This window comes from Malaclemys terrapin, chromosome 1, assembly GCF_027887155.1.
Source record: "Malaclemys terrapin pileata isolate rMalTer1 chromosome 1, rMalTer1.hap1, whole genome shotgun sequence".
Lineage (NCBI taxonomy): Eukaryota > Metazoa > Chordata > Testudines > Emydidae > Malaclemys > Malaclemys terrapin.
In genome coordinates, this window is record NC_071505.1 from 214,892,171 (window position 1) to 214,913,062 (window position 20,892).

A 20,892-nucleotide genomic window follows, 5' to 3' on the forward strand; every position below is an offset into this window, starting at 1 on the left:
AATGTGAGCCTCATTCACTTATTCAACATCACTTTTAACTTATATACTTTTCCCTCTGTGCATTTAAGAAAATGAAGTTATTTTTAACCACAGGCAATGAAGTATCAGAGCTCTGCACCTGCAGTGAGTTAATCATTAATCTTGATGGCACATTCTGAATTTCGATGCAAGATTTCCCTCCTTGACCTCTGGATGCAATTTTCCTAGAAAATAGCAATAATGTAACATTTTTTTGGTGGCTAATGTGCAGTCAGTCTTTTTCTCTTAATTTTCCCTGTTCAAGTATTAATTTTTTACTAAAGAGAGGTTAAAGTTTACTCAGTTCTGTTTAAGTATTAAAACAGAGAGTGGCAAATACAAAAGGGAATAGAAGCCGAGTTAAGAAAATTAAACAATTTGCTGAAATTAAACAAAGACAAATACCTGTTTAGAATTCTGTGACTGCAGAAAATATTCCAGCACTGCGGTTATAAAACCAAATATGAATCACAGACATGTGACTGACCCAAATTTTGCCTTTTTAAACCTTTGTTCTTTCTTCATATAATTTTTTTGAGCTGTTTCAATCTGAGAGAGCAAGTGCTAGAGTCTTGCTTCCTTTGTGTGTTGCAACTATCCATCAATAGGACTCAGTGATTCCAAGTGATTCCCTTGTCAATGTAGATCATTTATGCTACACCTAGATGTTTTATTTTAGTTTTCCCTTTCATTCACGATCCTAGACTTTGAAGAGACCCACCTACCACCTCTGCCACCACCTGAACCACAAACAATCTTGCATGTTAGGACCTTGACGCAGTATGATATAGTATAATGATGCTCTGAGCCAATAAAACAGGGAACCAAGTCATAAGGCTACCGAGCTGTAGAGTGAGTAGGTTAAATTATTGTCTCTAAACCTTTCCACTTGCCTGTTTCTCAGCATCAGGAGAGTAACTGTTTCACAGATTGCAAACTGTAATCATTCTTGTCAATTGAAGAGATTTGAGTATGTTCCCTCCAGGAAAAGAGAAGCACATGAATTTCACCCCACCCCCAACCAAAACCCTACAATGCTCCATTCCTGTTTCCACTGTCAGGGATTTTTGATCCCAAAATTGTCTTTCCTTGGATAGCTGCTTACCACCACGGCTGCTTTGTCTCCAGAAATGATGGTTTTTCTTCACCGCAGGAGCTCCAGCAGTTTCCAGGCAGCTCTTTGTTCACCATGATAAAAAACCTTCTTTTCTTGCTCTTAAATGCTACGGTTGATTCAATTGTGCAATTTGCACAGTGGCATTACACTTGTGAAATGCAAAATCTTTCTGCAGTGCACTTGGTACAGCAAGCCATGTGTTTTAACAATTTCATGTATGCCGATGACAGTACCTCTTATGGTGTGACTGTCACCCATACCACTTATAAGGTGGCACCTCGCTCATGGGTATATATTAATGAATATCAGTATAATATTGCTGTTTGAGTAAAATGAATACCATCCCTTGTAAAAGTGTAATGTCTGCCTTGTATAGTGTAATACTGCATGATTCTCATATTCTGACTTGTATCAGAGGGGTAGCCGTGTTAGTCTGGATCTGTAAAAGCAGCAAAGAGTCCTGTGGCACCTTATAGACTAACAGACATATTGCAGCATGAGCTTTCGTTGGTGAATACCCACTTCGTCGGATGCATGTAGTGGAAATTTCCAGAGGCAGGGATAAATATGCAAGCAAGAGTGAGTCAGGCTAGAGATAATGAGGTTAGTTCAATCAGGGAGGATGAGGCCCTCTTCTAGCAGTTGAGTTGCATATTCTGACTTGTAAGCTTTATTGCCATTTAATTGGTTAAAACACTTGGAGAGCATTCACTCTCCTTCAAATCTGTTTTCAGAATTAACAGGATACGGTTAGATTGATAGGCCTAAAATTAGACAGTCTGGCTTTAAGTTTACAGATGTATTATACATGCAAACGATGCCATCCTACCTATCTGCCTCACTCTTGTAAGTATGTAGAGTATTGAAATTCACAACAATCCTACTGAATTCCTCTGTAATGCAGACTCCTGTCTGCTCATACAAATAGAGAAGACAAGTAGAATGGAGGCATAGCTCCGTGTGCATATCCCTGTTTGAAACATAGGCATCACTCTATGTTATGGTGCTGGTAACAGCTGCAAAAGAATATGAAATTTTCTGTGGTTTTGCAATCCTTATTTTGTGGAAGTGATAAGTTTCCCCTCCTCCCCACATCCTCCTCCAACAACAGGCTAGTTACAAAAAAGAGGATTAATTTTTAGACCTGACCGTATTTAATTTCATTTCTGACCTTGACCGTATCTAATTTCACTATTAATTTCACTATTCACTAGGAATCAAACTAAATAAGCACAACTTCCTGAGGCTATCATTTCATGTGACATCTGCACAGCTCTGCCCATGCAAAGTAGGTTGTTCTAGCAGCAATGTAGATATCAATCTTTGGGATAACATTCACTCTTAGCAAGTGATGTTGGTTTTTTTTTTTTTTTTTTTTTTTTTTAATCTCTACAATATCTTTGGCTTCATAAACAAAACCTGTGATCCAAAAAGATGCCTACACAAAATAATGTGAGGTTCATATCGTGATCAAAGAATGAATTTGCAAGATAATAAGCATCAACATTCCCATATGTAAGCAATGTGTGTTGACAGATAGTAATAGTGTAACAGACTTTTCTGAAAGTTACAGAATTTTTTTTTGATTGCTAGGCCTTGAGTCTGCAAACAGTTTGCAAGTGCTTAGTTTTACATATGCAAGTAGTCCCATTCATTTCCATGGGACTATTTACATGTGCAAAGTTAAGCACATGTTTAAGTGTCTGAAGGATCTGGGGCCTTATCTTCTTGCATTTATCTGTTTATCTTTTCACTAGGGCTGTCAAGCGATTAAAAAAATTAATCACGATTAATCACACAATTAATCACACTGTTAAGAATAGAATACCATTAATTTAAATATTTTGGATGTTTTCTACATTTTCAAATATATTGATTTCAATTACAACACAGAATATAAAGTGTACAGTGCTCACTTTATTTTTGATTACAGGTATTTGCACTACAAAAAAACAAAAGAAATATTATGTTTCAATTTACCTAATACAAGTACTGTAGTGCAATTTCTTAATCATGGAAGTTGAACTTACAAATGTAGAATTATTTACAAAAAAAAAATGCACTCAAAAATAAAACAATGTAAAATTTTAGAGTCTGCAAGTCCACTCAGGCCTACTTCTTGGTCAGCCAGTCACTCTGACAAACAAGTTTGTTTACTTTTACAGGAGAAAACGCTGCCCACTTCTTGTTTACAATATCACCTGAAAGTGAGAACAGGCATTCTCATGGCACTGTTGTAGCCAGAGTCACATGATGTTTACGTGCCAGATGCGCTAAAGATTCATATGTCCATTCATGCTTCAACCACCATTCCAGGGGACATGCGTCCTTGCTGATGACAGGTTCTGATCGATAACAGTCCAAAGTAGTGCAGACTGACGAATGTTCATTTTCATTATCTGAGTCAGATTCCACCAGCAGAAGGTCGATTTTCTTTTTTGGTGGTTTGGGTTCTGTAGTTTCCGCATTCTAGTGTTGCTCCTTAAGACTTCTGAAAGCGTGCTCCACACCTCGTCCCTCTCAGATTTTAGAACGCACTTCAGATTCTTAAACCTTGGGTCCAATGCTGTAGCTATCTTTAGAAATCTCTCATTGATACTGTGACGTTCCCCTCTGGTGTTACCTGGACCGGTGATTTGCTAGGTCCTTCCAATCCTTGACTCTGGGAGCCAGCCTTACCCTGCTCTGCTGTGAGAACTCCCACTCCTGGGCTGTTCACGCACAGCCTCTGGCATGTAAGCTGCTCCCAGCTACTTGCAACCAAATGACACTAGCCAATATCTCCGGCCCCAGACACAACCCTAGGAACCTCCGTCTTGCAGTGTCCAGTTATGCCCGCTGGACGCTGCAAGCTTATATGAGTTCGTCAATTTAACAAAGAAATGGATATGTACCAGGCTTGTTATCCCAAGGGGAGTCTCTGACATGCTTCAAACCAAACGCACTGCTTCAAGTAGAATAAGCAAACAGATTTATTAACTAAAAAAGATAAATTTTAAGTGATTATAAGTCAAAACATAAGTCAGATTTGGTCAAATGAAATAAAAGCAAAATGTATTCTAAGCTGATCTTAACACTTTCAGTGCCCTTACAAACTTAGATGATTCTCACCACAGGCTGGCTGGTTGCTCTTCAGCCAGGTTCTCCCCTTTGATCAGCGCTTCAGTCACTTGGTGTGGTGTCTGTATGTCTGTAGATGTAGGTGGAAGAGAGAGAGAACATGGCAAACATCTCTCCCTTTTATCTTGTCCTTTCTTCTTTCTTGGCTTTGCCCCCCCCCCCCCCCTTCAGAGTCAGGTGAGCATTACCTCATCGCAGTTCCAAACTGCCCAAAGAAAGGCGGGGTGACCCAGTCGAGAGTCCAACAGATCTTTTTGTTGCTGCCTAGACCAGCGCCCTTTGTTCCTGTGAGGCTGGGCTGGGTTTGTTCCATACCTGCCCTGATGAGATGTGAACTGCCTCTCCTCTTCTTGGAAAGTTTTTGCCTGGGCTTGCTCTAAGCCATGAAGATTCATTTTCAGCCTCTTAACTATATACATGAAATTGTAACCTATAACCTTACTATAACATTACTGTAACAATTACTATAACATCACTATAACAGCCATTCTCAGTGCATCATGAGCCTTCGGAAGACACCCAACATGATAAACTTTGCATTGGATACCACACAATCATTTTATAAAGATGAACATGGGGGTGTAAGGTGTTCCCCCAAGGTACAGCGTGTCACAGATACTTTCTTGGCATTTTGTGAAATCTGCAGTGAAAGTGTTCTTAAAATGAACATGTGCTGGGTCATCATCCTAGACTGCTATAACATGAAATATATGGCAGAATGCAGGTAAAACAGAGCAGGGGACTCCTCTGCCAAGGAGTTCAATGACAAATTTAATTAACGCATTATTTTTTTTAACAAGCGTCATCAGCATGTCCTCTGGAATGGTGGCTGAAGCATGAAGGGGCATATGAATGTTTAGCATATCTGGCACGTAAATGCCTTGCAATGCCAGTTACAAAAGTGCCATGCAAATGCCTGTTCTCACTTTTAGGTGACATTATAAATAAGTGTTTGTTTACATTTATCTCCTGTAAATGTAAACAAACTTGTTTGTCTTAGTAATTGGCTGAATAAGAAGTAGGATTGAGTGGACTTGTAAGCTCTAAAGTTTTGCATTGTTTTGTTTTTGAGTGCAATTATATAACCAAAAAAAATCTACATTTGTAAGTTACACTTTCACGATAGAGATCACACTACAGTACTTGTATGAGGTGAACTGAAAAATATTATTTTTTTGTTTATAATTTTTACAGTGCAAATATTTGTAATCAAAATAATATACACTTTGATTTCAATTACAGCACAGAATACGATGTATATGAAAACGAAGAAAAACATCCAAAACATTTAATAAATTTCAATTGGTATTCTATTGTTTAACAGTGCAATTAAACCTGCAATTAATCACGATTAATTATTTTAATCGCGATTAATTTTTTGAGTTAATTGCATGAGTTAACTGTGGTTAATCGACAGTCCTACTTTCCACTAACCTATCCCCTAACTTTCCAGATGACCCCTTGTGAAATCAAGTTTGCTGTGCATGTGGAGTCAGTGCTGAACCATGTACCCCAGCCTGAATACAGACAGCTGCTGGTGGAAGCTATTCTTGTTCTCACACTGCTGTCGGACATAGAGGTGACCAGCATTGGGGGCATAATCCATGTGGATCGAATAGTGCATGTGGCTAACGATCTATTTCTTCAGGAACAGGTGGGTACAGCAGATTTCCAGTAATATCTGAGGGTGGGCTTGGGAAGGTATTGCATTTGAAACGGTCTAACTCCATTTTTGGTATTTGTGGGGGAAAAAATCCCCTCCTCAAAAAGCAAGTCATGGAAGGATCTTTTGAAAATGTATTCAGAAGATTAAAACCTCCTGCAATTAACGAAACACAGTTTCTTTTGGTGCAGTTTTACAGTTATAGCAGGGGAATGTTCTTTCAAGTCTAAATATCTGTTTAAAATCACTTTTTACATCACCAGAATACTAAAAACCAGAGGGACACTGTTTAAGTAGAGATGGAAAAAATAGCTAGTTGTGTGTTACCAGAGAAATGCAAAAAATAAGGTCCATAAAGGGGAAGTTAAGAGAACTGAATTAGCATAGGTAGAGAAAAAGGTTCTAAATAACCTATAGGAGTACTTGTGGCACCTTAGAGACTAACAAATTTATTAGAGCATAAGCTTTCGTGGGCTACAGCCCACTTCTTCGGATGCATACAGAGTCTGCAGCCCACTTCTTTGGATGCAGACTCTGTATGCATCCGAAGAAGTGGGCTGTAGTCCAAGAAAGCTTATGCTCACATAAATTTGTTAGTCTCTAAGGTGCCACAAGTACTCCTGTTCTTTTTGTGGATACAGACTAACACGGCTGCTACTCTGAAACCTGTAAATAACCTATGTTGTCCTACAGTCTTTGGAAAGGAATTCATGAAGGGAGAACTGTTTTCCATATTCAGTGCCGATACAATAGTAGTCCTAGTCTAGGATTTATTTTTAAGCTTAGTAATTCTGATCTGAATGTGGATATCTGATTTTTCTCATCCCCTCCTTTTTATTTTCCCCCTCTCAGAAATCACTTGGAGGAAATGATGACTTTTTGGAGCGAGACCTCGCCACAGGAATTTGCCACTTTTTCTATGACAGTGCTCCAAGTGGGGCATATGGAACTATGACATACTTAACGAAAGCTGTAGCCACCTACTTACAGGATTTCCTGCCTAGCACAGGCTGCCTGATGCAATAGGCTATGCCTCTTGATAAAAAACAAAAGTAAAGATTCAGAAGCTCTTTTTCCCCCTCTCCTCTCTCTTCCCTATCCATATCTCTTTCAGTTGGTGAACATATATCTTTCACTCCACAGAATTTAAACACCACTCATCATGTGTGAGCACCAGTCTGTAGGGGAGGGCTGAACAATGAAGATGGAATTTGGCCTAATTCCAGAACTATGAGAAACAATTACAATGAGTGAGGCCTATTCTGCCCTAAATGCAATGTGCAATTTAAAGTAAATTATGTAAGAATTATGCACTTATGCCAAGAGGAAAATAATTAGTGTAGAGATGAAAAAATATAAATAGGGAGATGCACCTCTGGCATAAATTCCCAACTACAGAGAGTGTATTTTTTTTTTTTTTTTTTGTATATTGGAATTAATGAACTCTCTTAAGCATGGCTTCTGTAAGTTGATGTTGTGAATAGTTAAAGCACAGTTTAGTGTTATCCTTCTCTGATTTATTCCGTTTCCAGGTGATACCCAGGCATTATTTTTAATACACATTGAGCCGGATTCTGATCTCAATTACACCAGGGTGATACAGGAGTAACACCAATGAAGTCAAGCATGAGATCAGAATTATGGCTTTCATAAGTTGGTAGCCTCTCTCTGACGACATAGCATCTGCCTTGGGGAAACCTACATCGTTTGGACCAATGCAGCTTTGAAGAAGCTGATCTCTGACTTCCCCTTTTAATGACAGTTTTATGCTTATAATCGTTCTGGCTAGATGAATAAACAGCTGCCTGTAGATCCAAAAGATACCTTTCCTTCACTCAAGCACTCTTTCTAAATCTTAATATCTTGTCTACTGTAAATGGCCTAGAAGATGAGATACATAAGCATCATCCTTCCAGAATACCATGTGTACTTACTAGCGGAAGAGTTGATGTTGTTTCATGTCCTTTGATTAGACAGATGCTCCTTCATCAAATGTAATAGAACCATTAGTGTTGTTCTCCCTAGTAGAAAAATCTCTCTCTTTAAACAGCACCATTCTAATATTTAGTACCCTTTAATGTGTAGGCTCTTGTTTTGTATTTGTTTATATTAAATATACAGAGCCACAGTGCTCCCTCCTGTGGCTTAACCCAGGTGAGCTCAAGGTGGAGGAAGACAATGATTTCCCCTTGTTGACTTCCACTGAGTGGTGTGGCTTGCTCCTGTGGAATGGGCTGAACAAGTATCCACTGGTTCTTAGCTAGAGCCATGTTAAAGAGAGGTGAAATAGTACTGTCATTTGTTGGTGTAATTACTGGCCAGTGCACAAGAAACGGTTGGAGTAGATTCCAAGTGGCAGATTAGTAAAAGGGTAAGTAGAAACTGTACCATCCAATCTCTCATTTTTACTTATTATAAGTGACCTTGAGTGGGATCTTTCCTTAAGCACCAACACCCTGATGAAGAAATGGCCCTAGTGCCGTTAGAACTTTTGAACAGCACTTATCTGAGTCTTTCTACAGGGAAATAGTTTTTCCATCTCATACATTTTAAAATGTTTTCCTAATTCCAAAATGTGTTGACAGAAGGAAAAACAGTATCATCTGCCCAACCCACATGATCTCAATCAAGCTAGGTGGCAGGAGTCAGATTCACCCCCCAAACCTGGGTATATTGTGAGATACTACAGTGCACTGCTGCCACAGCAATGCACATCCAGACGGTATTTTGTGCAGGCTGGAGAGATGAGTGCCCTAGGTCAGAGTTGTCCCTTACAATGTTTTAGGCTTAGGAATTTCCCAAAGAGCAAGAGGATGCACAGCCTTTCTGGATAGACTGTACCTGGGGGAAGAGGCAGGTGCATGTGTGCATATTACCAAGGCAAAGACTTGTTAATGGTGTAAGGAGCAGGGATGTGTAGCTCAAATGCATTTGGAAGTCAGTATCTTATATATGCCCATTTGCACTTTTGTTTAGTCTTAGCTCTTAGTTTGTATACATGTGATGAGAGAATGATTTAGCTCATTTTCTAATTAAATAAAAAATGTCTCCAGTTTAAACGGGGCAAGCCTTGCATTGAAAAGTAATTTATACTGTGTATGCATGTTCATATGTGAGGGACTTATATAAGCTCTTATTTTATTAGATTCCGTATAAAGCTGTGGTAACATCCCTTTTCATGTGGAGCTCTTTGATTGATTGAGATGCAAGAAGGTTCTCTCTCAAATCTGTTTTAATGTGCTTTTTTTATTCAGTCTGAGACATTAACAGTTTAAAATTTGTAGAACAAGAGAAGACTGCTGAAATCTGACATTTGTATGCTGCTAAATAGAGGTTTAAAATAGATTAGGGCCCACAGCAAAATACTACCCATTTATAAATTCAAATTCGTGTGTGTATGTAACTTTTTTTTTAAAAAGTTACCATTTATAATATGAACTAGCTTGGTATACATGGTTTAGAAATACTGGTTTTTAATCTGTCTAAAAGTGATACTAACACAATCAGTGAAGCACAGTCATAGGAAAAATACTTTTATGTAATTTGGAAGTCTGGGACAGTTCAGTACAAAAAGGTGAGAGACAGTACAGCGAATTTTGAATTGCAGTGTGACTGGACCAATCACCCATTTATACTTCTAGGTTGACTCACTCATCCGTTGCCTTTTCCCCTGAACTTCTGTTTAAAGGAATATATTAAAATCTGTACCATTCATTGCTGGAATCATTGTTCCTGAAACAGGGCAAACTTAATTGGGTCATGAAGGTGTCTTGTAGCAACCTCTCTGGAGAGGATTCAGATGTGATAGGGAGTTTATGAATCAACCATTATTGAGTCTAGAGCAGGGGTCGGCAATGTTCGGCACGCGGCGTGCCAGGGTAATTTACCTGCTGACACGGCAGGTTCGGCTGATCGCCTTCCGCTGCCCACGGTTCGCTGTCCCGGGCCAATGGGGGCAGTGGGAAGCCGCAGCCAGCACATCCCTTGGCCTGCGCCACTTCCTGCCGCCCCCATTGGCCCGGGACGGCGAACGGGAGCCGCGATTGGCTGAACCTGCCGCGTCAGCAGGTAAATAAACTGGCCCGGCCCGCCAGGGTGCTTACCCTGGCAAGCCGCATGCCAAACGTTGCCGACCTGTGGTCTAGTGTGTGTTTCCAGCTAGACAAACTCTTTTTCAGTTTATTTAGGGTAAACTCATTACCAAAGACTTAATTTGGTTGTCAGGCATCCCTGAGGAGTGAAAAATGAATGAAATGTCCAACTTCTAACTCTGGGAACTAATTTATGGAAAATAAATAAGACAAGGGTAAACAGACACCTCATGTGTCTTGGAAATGAGGGCATTAATGGAATGAAAATAGAATCAACTGAGACCCACTGTTTTAGTTTGGCAGGCAGTGCTGTTGCAAGAGCAGACTGCAGCTGTCACGAAGGAAACACCTACACTGCTTCCTTGAAATATCAGACATGTCTGAAAACAGAAAATTGGGCTGAGATGGTGCAGGAACCAGAATAATAAAATGGTACTAGCATACAGTGGGTACTGTATAGTGGTACTAGGTCCAACTTTTGCATGAAGTAGTATTACGGTTCAGTCTCCATTCATTGAATCAATACTCTTTTTCTCCCCTCTCCCAATTGTATCAAATACTTAACTGTTTAGCATTGTTAGAATTTTGTTAAGCTTTTACAGTTTAATCATTGGTTCTGACCTTTGCCTATACTTAGCACTCTTCACTTTCACTGTGTCTAATCAGTCCTCAGACAACCTTACAAAATAGTGAGGAAAACTTACTAGGCCAGGCACAAAAATCTATTCATATTAGTTATGAGTTACTTGTTCATCCAAAAAAAAAAAAAATTTGTTACAGGGAAGAATTTTGGAAAAGTTGTTCACAACATCCTTGAAGGTAAATATTATTCATACTTTACAAATGGGGAAACTGAACTAGAGCAATTAATTAACTTGTCCAAAGCAACAGCATATGTCAATGCCAAGATAGCCTATCTTTTACCTAAGGATAAGTGATGTGCATCATCATGAAGTTTACCTTGGCTATTAGTTACAAAGGAATCCATGACAGAAGTCACTAGGGCCATTCACTTCTTTACAGCATAAAGGGAGAAAAAAATCAAGGACTGAATATAAACTATCGTTTCATTAATGCCCCATTTTCCCCAGCAGGGCCAAGCCTAATTTAGGGCCTCATCCACTGCCAGTTGAAGTCAGTGGAAAGACTTCTATTGACTTCACTGGGCTGCTAGCTGAGCACTCTTGAAAAATCTGGCTATTAACGTACATAGAGAGTTCAATAGAAGATTCCCAAGAGGCAGTCTGTATACCTGTTATGGAAACATTTTTGCAGTTTAAGTACAGCAGAAATCTCCATTGGATATTGCCAGCCACATATCTATGGATCACTGAGTGTTAAGCCAATGGTGCTGGGCTTGCCACCAGTGTCATACAAAATCGGGGCTAGAGGTAGTGTACACATCTGCTACTAACAACTTGTTTTACATACTGAGAGAAATTGATGTACTTTTAACAAGTGTAGTAACAAGTGCTCTGACAGGTTACAGTAATGGATCTCTTAATATGCATCTAGCCCAGTATCCTTTCTTCCCCATTGGCCAATGCCAGGTGCCCCAGTGGGAATGAACAGAACAGGTAATCATCAAGTGATCCATCCCCTCTTGCTCATAATGCACAATATAGACGGGATATGTGTTTTCTGAAGATGTTATTCAGAATGCCCCAGCAGGTCCTCCCAGCAACACCTGCTCAGAGTTGTGTCATGGGCTTACTTTTAAAAAGTGTCTGCTCTCAAGAGAGGACTCCTCCAGGAGAGATTTTAAAAAATGTATTTTAAAAGTAGATCTTAAATACTTCTTTCCCATAGGTGCATTTCTCTCTCTCCTAGCACTGGAGGAAGGTGTGGACAGCATGTGACCAATATCATTAATACAACATACACTGTAGGAGTGTAGGTCAGTATTTAGGGCAAAAAAATGCATGCTATCTAGCCATTGTGGCTCATAGCCTTGTGTGTGTATATATTATGTCCGTGCTATGATCATCAGTACTTTTTTTAAAATTAGAATGCAGTGCCTCTCTTTGCACCAACTGTATTCATATGAACTGGACTATTTTAAGTGTAAAGTTGGACAGTAATGCACCATAATTTACCAGCTGTAAACAGACTTTAGAAATGGTGGCTCAGCAGAGGATGTTACTGCATTTTGGGATTAATTTAAAAAGCTTTAAATGTAGTTATTTTCTTCTGCTCACCAATAAACTCTGCTTTGAGTATCTGAGTTATTCAGTAAAATTAACTCTGGCTAAATGTATTTTTCAAATCCATGGGCTGAAACTTTAATTTGTTTTGTATTCTATATGAAGATATTTACAAAATTTGTTTTTGGCAGGGTGTTTTTCTTTCTTTTCTTGTTATAGAGGACCCCAAAATGCTTTTAAAACTGCACTCAGAACATCCCATGCCACTTTCCGCAGGGCCCCCCCCCCCCCCCCCATTGGCCTGGAGCGGTGAACCGCGGCCAGTGGGAGCCACGATTGGCCCAAACTGCAGATGGGGCAGATAAGCCCCCTGGCGGGCCAGGCAGGTTTGTTTATCTTGGTTGCCACGTGCCAGAGGTTGCCAATCCCTGATATACAGGGTTTACAGTTTGGTTCAATGGCTATCAGCACCCCCCCCTATACAAATTGTTTCAGCACTGCTGCCAGAGCTCCTCACCTGGAAACTGGCAGCATGAAGGGAAGGGACTTGAGCATTTTTTTCCTCTCATCAGCAGCCCCTTTGCTTATCCAGGGAAGGGGCTCAGGGCACTATTGCCTATGACTGAGCATGAGGTGATGAGCTCTCCATTCTCCTCCTACCTCAAAATCCTCCTGTTGAGTGGCAGGAAGCTCCCCTGCAGAGCAAGCTTCTCTGGGAAACTGCTAGGAACCCTAAAGAGGGTGAGGGATATCATGTACCACCTCCAGCCAGCTGACCGAGGACACTTTTCTAGAGTGTGCTTCCCCAGTACTATTGTACCTGCTTGTTTTCTCCCACAATGGGCGATGTGCTTTGCCTCCACCCCCTAGCCCTGGCCCTTATCACTCCATGTGAAGGTTTTCCTCTGTCTTTTGAGCACAAGCTATTTTTAAGCCAACCCCAACTACCACGGGCAGAGTTTTTAACCACCGTAGTGGCAATGTTTAGGGCTAGCACTGATCAGAAAAACCTTGAGGGAACCGTTTTCCCATCAAAAAATGCAGTTCTTTTGAAAAGCTTTGTGAAGGTGTGGTAATTCCACCCACATGGCATTTAGGAGAAAATATGAAAAAGTTTCAACAATGACAAAACATTCTGGGAATGAAACATTGATTTTTTTGTTTTGAAATTACTTTGGACAATTACAAATTGTCAAAAGTCAACATCGAAATAAAAAAGCAATTTTCAGAAATTCTCCTAAGGCGTATGTGTCTACGCTTTCAGGTTTTGTTCCAATTTGAAATGAAGCCAAATTTCAAAATCCTCCAGGAAATGGAATTGCCTTTACCTAGCTGTCTCCTGGAACTATTTGGGGGGGGATGGGCACATGTAAGACCTTCCCCTGCCCCCAACTTGACACTTTTATCCATATTTAGCATCAAACTAACCCAGTTTGAGCATCTGAAATATACAGAACACCTCCCCCCACCACTACTCCCTTTATTCTTTATCTGCCTTTGAACCTTCATATTCCAATGATGGGTGCAGCATAACAACAGACTGACATGCCCAAATGCTATGAGTGAAGTGGGAAGTCTGATTCCCTTTGATGCAAAACATCCAGTCACTTCAGGAAACCTATTGTTAAGCAGGAGTACTGGTTAAAGTTGTTTACATTTCTGTGTGCTACATACCTGCCATTTGATTATTTTAAATGAAAGCCTGTTGTGACTCCTGATTGACAGCCCATTTTTTCCATAGGCAGGGTCACCTATTAGTGTACTGCAACCTTTCAGACAAATTCCTATTAATTACAGTGTGACAGTTCGATACCACAGAGTTGGGATTTTAGATCCATACCCACATATAGTGAAGAGGCATGTACAGCTTCATAGACATATTCCACGGTCTTAAAAACCTTTTGCATGCTATATGGGTGCTGAAAAAAGAACCTGAGGAACATAGAATTCTAACTTTGGAAAGCAAAGTCATTGACATCTGCACATAACACAGCACCCTACACAATTGGGATTATTTAGAAATCTGCCTGAATTTCATAAGGTGTCACACAACAAAGCGTTCTTTGTAGTTAGGTACTGCATTTCTGCACCCAAAAGAGCAGATCGTATGGAACAAAAAACTCATCTCCCAAGCTTGACATTCACAATGTTTGCTCTTAACAGCCCAAAACAATGCAGCTGAAAGGGCCAAGGAATAGACTGTCACCGGAGCATACTAGGTGCTTTGAGTTTATTTCCAAATTCTTGTCAAGTAACTGGAGGCTTGGGCCTAATTATGAGTATGTATGTTTCTAGAAGTGTGCCTATTCTTTTAGTGATTACAAAGGTAAATTTGCATGGACCCCGCTCAGCTGTACATTACATGTTGTGAGCATTACAAACACCTTGCACCTTATCCTGCAATATTTACACAGCCGATACAGGAGCCGCCGCACAGAACAATGTGATGGCACGCAAGCAGCCCTGCTCGAAGCCATAACATGGAGCAATTCGCAGTTGCTGGCAACAGTCACGCATCACCTTGACACGGTTGAGTGCCGTTTCTGGGCCCAGTAAACAAGTATTGACTGGAGGGACCGCATTGTTATCCAGCTATGGGATGATGAGCAGTGGCTGCAGAACTTTTGAATGCCACTTTCCAGGAACTGTGTGAAGAGCTTTCCTCAGCCCTGAAGTGGAGCAATACTAAAATGAGAGTTTCTCTGACAGTGGAGAAGCGAGTGGAGATAGCCCTATGGAAGCTTGCAACGCCAGACTGCTACTGGTCAGTGGGACATCAATTTGGAGTGGGTAAATCTACCGTGGGATCTATTGTGATCCAAGTATGCAGGGCCATCGATAGACTTTAAGAAGAGAAATGACTCTGGGCAACATGCAGGACATAGTGGATGGTTTTGCCGTGATGGAGTTCCCTAACTGCGGTGGGGCAATAGACGGGATGCATATCCCTATCTTAGCACCAGACCACCTTGCCATAGAGTACATAAACCGAAAGGCATACTTCTCAATGGTGTTGCAAGTCCTGGTGGATCACAGGGGCCGTTTCATCGACATCAATGTGGGATGGTCGGGAAAGGTGCATGACTGTTCAGGAAGCTGCAAGCAGGGACGTTCTTTCCAGACTGCAAAATAACCATTGGTGATGTGGAAATGCCAAATGTGATTCTGGGAGACCAGCCTACTCCTTCCTTCCATGGCTCATGAAGCCGTACACAGGCAGCCTGGACAGCAGTAAGGATTGGTTCAACCATAGGCTAAGCAAGTGCAGAATGGTGGTGGAATGTGCCTTTGGACATTTAAAAGGTCACTGGTTTGTTCACTTACTAGGTTAGACCTCAGTGAAAGCAATATCCCCATTGTTATCGCTGCCTGCTGTGTGCTCCATTACATCTGTGAAACAAAGGGAGAAAAGTTTCCGGCAGGGTGGCAGGTAGAAGCAGACCGCCTGGCAGCCAATTTTGAGCAGCCAGACACCAGGGCAATAAGAAGAGCACATTGAGGTTTGAAGGCTTTGAAAACCAGTTTCAGCAATGACCCACAGTAATGTGACACTTACGTGTGTTGTTCGTTACCAAGCTGTCCCCTTCATTACATGTACTCCCCTGTAAACTCCATCTCCACCAATCACTGTGTGTTGAACGAATAAGGAGACTTTTCTCCTCAATCTGTTAAGTTTTATTATGCACACAAACGCTGAGAGACAGCAAAGAAAAGTAAGATAACCTTGGGCAAAAGGTTATCTGTTATACTGTGAGGGGAGAAACAAGGAAAGCTTGCTTACAGATGCACTGCAATAACAATCAAAGGTGTGGGAATGGGAGCCTTCTGGTCCTTGTACCCTCCCCTGCTGTTGAGTGCAAGGGATGCCGAACTTTCCCGCCCCGCCTCATAGGACGTTGGTGGAGGAGGATGTAGAAGTGAGTGATGATGTCAGCAGGTTCAGTATAGGCTGCAAAGGGACTCTAGCATCCAGCTGCCTTTCTTGAACCTCAACCGGACGCCTCAACATATCTATTTGCTCCCTCATAATCCGCACCATCTCTTCCTGCCTGGCACGCTCTTGTTCTCTGCATGCTCTCCTGTCCTCCCTGTCCATGTCCAGGTTCTCGGACAGTGTCATCCTCCATGCTCTGAGCTCCGTCTTGTCACTCTTAGAGGCATGCATTAACTCACATTGAACATGTCGTCCTGAGTCGTCTTTTTCTGCCTTCCAATCTGGGAAAGTCTGTGTCCCGGTGTGGAGGATGCGCCAACGGACAAGGTCTCAGCTCCAAAGAATGCAAAGCACAAGGGTCACATTGACAGTGTATACATTGTTTCTGGTGCAAGGATAATTTTTTTAATTAAAAAAACCAGCCCTCAATACACTTCACTTCAAGCTACAACGTAATCATAACCGCTGGCTATTGCAAAAATCGGTTTGCTGCTACAGCCATGGTGTGTAAGGCCACGAGGCATGGGTGAGAGGTCTTGTGCTGTTGCTTTTGTGAAGACATCCTTGGGATCACAGGTTAGAACTTGAAAAAAGCCTCCTTTCCCCCAGCAACCTGGATGGCGTTTGAGGGCAGGCACCAGTGTAAAGCCCCCAAATAGTTTGTTTTTTTTTACAAAAGTGACACTGGGTTGCGGGGGGAAGGGAGACAAACAGGAAGCCACCACCCGTCCCTTTTTTTCCCAATACTGCTTGCAATACATGGTGATGCCTTCCAACCACAGCCATTGCATGCTCAGGAAAGCGTGGCTGCATGACCCAGATTTCACCAAACGGGACGGATTACTTGTTGAATTGTTTGCGGTTTAAGGGCTAGCAGTCAAAACTTCCCCCCGTTTCCCATAGGTGACCCTATGTGATTTCACTCTCCTGAGGGTAACAGAGGTGGCAAGGGAGCAGATGCTGTAAGTGTCTGGGTACAGACCTGGTCCTTATGCTGCAATGCTGGGTGCTGCAATGATGCCAGAAGAGTTAATACTGGAGTGGCATGGGAAAGTGTCCTACAGTGATGGACAAAATAAGGCAGTCCTTCCCAGAAACCTTCTGCAAAGGATTGCAGAGAACCTCCATGAAAGCTTCCTAGAGATCTCCATGGAGGATTCCCGGGCCACCCCCGGACACATAAGCAGTTTTTTTCGGAAAGCACCTTCTGTATAGCTGGAGTGGCCACCGATACCCACTACACCTACTTTTTTGTTCAGATTAAACATAAAAAATAATAGCATGTAACCCTTACAGTTTGATTGGAAATGTGTACTCACCAGACATGCCTTCCCCGATATCACACTCTGCCGCCAACTGGTCCTGTGAAGCGATGGGCTCCAGGGTTAAAAACAGTTCTTGGTGGTCGAGGAGAATGCATCCTCCACTTGCCTGCCTCACATTCTCCTCCTCCTCAACAATGTTCTCTTAGTTGTTGCTCAAGTTCTCCCAGGGCTCCTGGGAAGCATCCACAGAACATTGTGGGATAGTGGTGGGATCACCGCCAAGAGTCGCATGCAGCTCCTCATAAAAGCAGCATGTCTGTGGGGCAGAACCAGAATGACTGTTCACCTTCCTTGTCTTCCGATACACTTGCCAAAGCTCCTTTATTTTCACGCAGCACTGCTGCATGTCCCTGGGGTAGCCCTTCTCCCCCATGCCCCATGCAATCTTGGCATAGATGTCAGTGTTTCTTCTGCTGGATTGGAGCTCTGCCTGCACAGACTCTTCTCCCCACACAGCAATAAGATCCACAACCTCCTATGTGCTCCATGCTTGAGCACGTTTGCGGCCTTGAGCATCCATGGTCAGCTGTGCTGACGAGCTCTCCACGCCGATCAAACAAGAAATGAACATTCAAAAGTTCCTGGGGCTTTAACAGGGGAGTGGCTGTTTCCTGTGTACATGGCTGACGGGCAGTGGAATTGAAAGTGTTCTCCACAGCGGTCACAGCATAGCACTGTGAGATACCTTCGAATTACACAACATAGTGGCTACGCTATCCCCATGTCAACCCATGGATGTCGAATCAAGCGCTACACCTCTCACGGAGGTGGAGTACAGAAGTCGACTTTACAGGCCAAATAGGTCGGCGGAAGTGACTCGGTAGTGTAGACACATACACATTATTAGATCGACTTAATGTGGCTTATGTCGGCCTAAGTTTGCAGTGTAGACCAGGCCCCAGTTTAAAAGCAAGAACTGACGCTAAATTCCAGATTTTGCTTTCTTCTTGAAGGAGTCTGCAGAGTATCATTTTCTTTATAGTACCTGTAAATCACCTGCAGTACACACACCAGGACTTCCCAACTTGGAGATCATGTTAACATTAAGGTGGCCTGTTGTATATTTCCTAACTTTCCAAGTTAGAATGGTATATACCGAAGAAAAGAAAAATAATGCATTATCAAAAGCATCTTCATTCTCTATAAAGCAGAATCTTCTAAAGACACACTGCAACAATAGTCAAAGTAATTCTGCTGTTCTCCATCAGCCTGCTTGAGTAAGAAAATGAAGGAAAATAAAAGCCACACACATTTCTATTTGGGATTGTCACTTTTTTATTTTAAAGCCATATTTTTCAATAAAATGCACCTTCTTATATTTCTTACAAGTGAATTTCCATTTTTGAGACAGGAGGTAGTCAATTTTTAACAGTTTCAAAAAAGAAAAGAGCTCAATTTATCTACTATATTTATATCAGCACTGTAGCAAAGCGCAGACTCACCGGCACGGCGCCTCCTGCTGGTCGTCCAGGAATTAGCTCGATTCTAACCTTGGAGCGCCTCCTGCTGGCCGGTATCTTCCTACCTGCTTTCTGTAAATCTCCACCACTTGTAGCACTTCAGGTCCCGCATCCCTCCCGGACCCCGGTGCCCCTTATCTTGGGGTGCTGCCCCACAGCAGTGTCCCCACACTCTGGGTCTCCCCTCCCAGGGGATCCCCAACCCCCTATACCCACCTTGCCTCAGTGGCTACTGCCAATCGTCATCTAGCCCCTTCTCTCAGGGGAAAACTTCATTCCATAATGGCCACTCATCACTGGCAAGGCAGTTTGGACCTGCTGCCTTTTAGCACCAGCTGCCTCCTTGCAGCCCTAGTACCTCCCCTGGCCTTTAGCAAGGCCCCAGCCTGGGGACTCACCAGGCCAGAGATCTTCAGCTCTGCCTGCCTTTCCCCAGCCGTGCTCTGCCTCAGGTACCCTGCTTGCTCGCCCAGGCAGCCTGGTCCTCTCTGCTCCCCACTCTCTCCCACTCTCTCAGCCTGCCCTTTTATCAGGGCTAGCTGTGCCCTATTTGGGTCAGCTACACTTGTGGATGACTACCCAAGCAGCCTCCCTTGGCTGCTTTTAACCCCTCTCTGACTGGAGCAGGGTGACCGCCCCACTACAAGCACTAAGCACCGAAGTATCTAAAAACTATGGGCATGACACAAAGTTTGTTGAAGTCAATTAAAAACAAGACACCTAGATCCTGTACTACTGTCTCAAGCAAAATTCCCATTACAAATAATAAATAATGGGAGTTTTGCTTGGATAAAGAGTACTGTTTTAGGCCTATGATAGTACTTGTCTATTAATATGAGTAGACAATTCAAACTGTGAATTGTCAAATCACCTAAAACAGTCAAAATATATAAATGCAAATCTACAGTACAAGCATATTTTACCTCAATTACAACTGAAAAGTAAGGAAGATATTTGGAAGATCATTTCCCTCCCATTTTGTTTTCGAGTGCGGTACCACCATTATTTTTTCCAGTCCTGTGGTACCATCCTTGTTCTCCATGCTTGAAAAATAATTGGAATGATTCAAGTAAACTCATGAGTTCACTGCCTTCAAACCTCAGACAAGTGTCATCCAAACATGCTTCTTACTGATACCCCTTAATTCAGTACTCACAAGGTCTTCAGTGCTTCTAACTGGGACTGATCCTTCCAATGAAGTCAATGGAAAAATATTCTTAGACTTCAGTGAGAGTGGGATTAGGCGCCAGTGGCCAGAACATTTTGTTGTTAAAGTAAAACTTCACAAGCTCACCTACAGACCTTCAGGGCCGGCTTTAGGCACCGTGGGGCCCGATTCGAAGGAGCTGCTGCCGAAGTCCCAGCATTGTCTTCGGCGGCAGCTCAATCACTGCCACGGAGAAAGGACCCTCCGCCGAAATGCCACCAAAGACAGCGGCAACGATTGAGCTGCCGACGACGACAGTGCCGGGACTTTGGTGGCAGCTCAATTGGCTGCCGGTGCCTTTGGCGGCACTTCGGTGGAGGGACCTTCCTCTGCGGCAGCAATTGAGCTGCCGCCGAAGACAGTGGCGGGACTTCGGCGGCATCTCCTTTGGGACGTTGCAGGGCCTGATTCCAGGGAATCGGCTGAATCGCCCTAAAGCCGGCCCTGTAGGCCTTTATTACTCTACTTATCCCCTTTGTATCACACTAGTTGATTCTGCTTTTTTGCAAGCTAATTCTCTGCACACACAAATACTACTTCTTCTGTTAACCCTAATATCACTAAGCAGTCCCTTCTAGAGTGACACTGGCCACCTATTATTCTTTCTTTCTTTTATTCTTTTCAGAGGAAGTGTCATTTGTTGCAGTTTATGATGGCACAGAATATTCCAGTATTGTTCCACACATAAATTTAAATACTTTCTCCTACTGCACCAAGCTCAGTCATTTTCTTAATATCTCACACGTTGCTTTCTTGGAATCTAAACCTCTTGTACGGCTGTGCTCCATGACCCCATTCCATATGATGTTGAAA

At 42.3% G+C, this 20,892-nt stretch overlaps 1 protein-coding gene across 6 annotated transcripts in view; it reads left to right on the forward strand.

Moving 5' to 3' along the window:
• Positions 1 to 12,251, forward strand: part of PHKA2 (phosphorylase kinase regulatory subunit alpha 2) — a 73,393-nt gene extending 61,142 nt beyond the window's left edge. For all 6 annotated transcript variants that reach the window (XM_054006690.1, XM_054006681.1, XM_054006705.1 and 3 more), the window contains 2 exons: positions 5,709 to 5,909; positions 6,771 to 12,251. In XM_054006690.1, the coding sequence (XP_053862665.1) occupies positions 5,709 to 5,909; positions 6,771 to 6,944 (375 nt within the window). In that variant the 3' untranslated portion in view covers positions 6,945 to 12,251. The remainder of the gene's footprint in view (positions 1 to 5,708; positions 5,910 to 6,770) is intronic.
• The last annotated feature ends 8,641 nt before the right edge of the window (positions 12,252 to 20,892 follow it).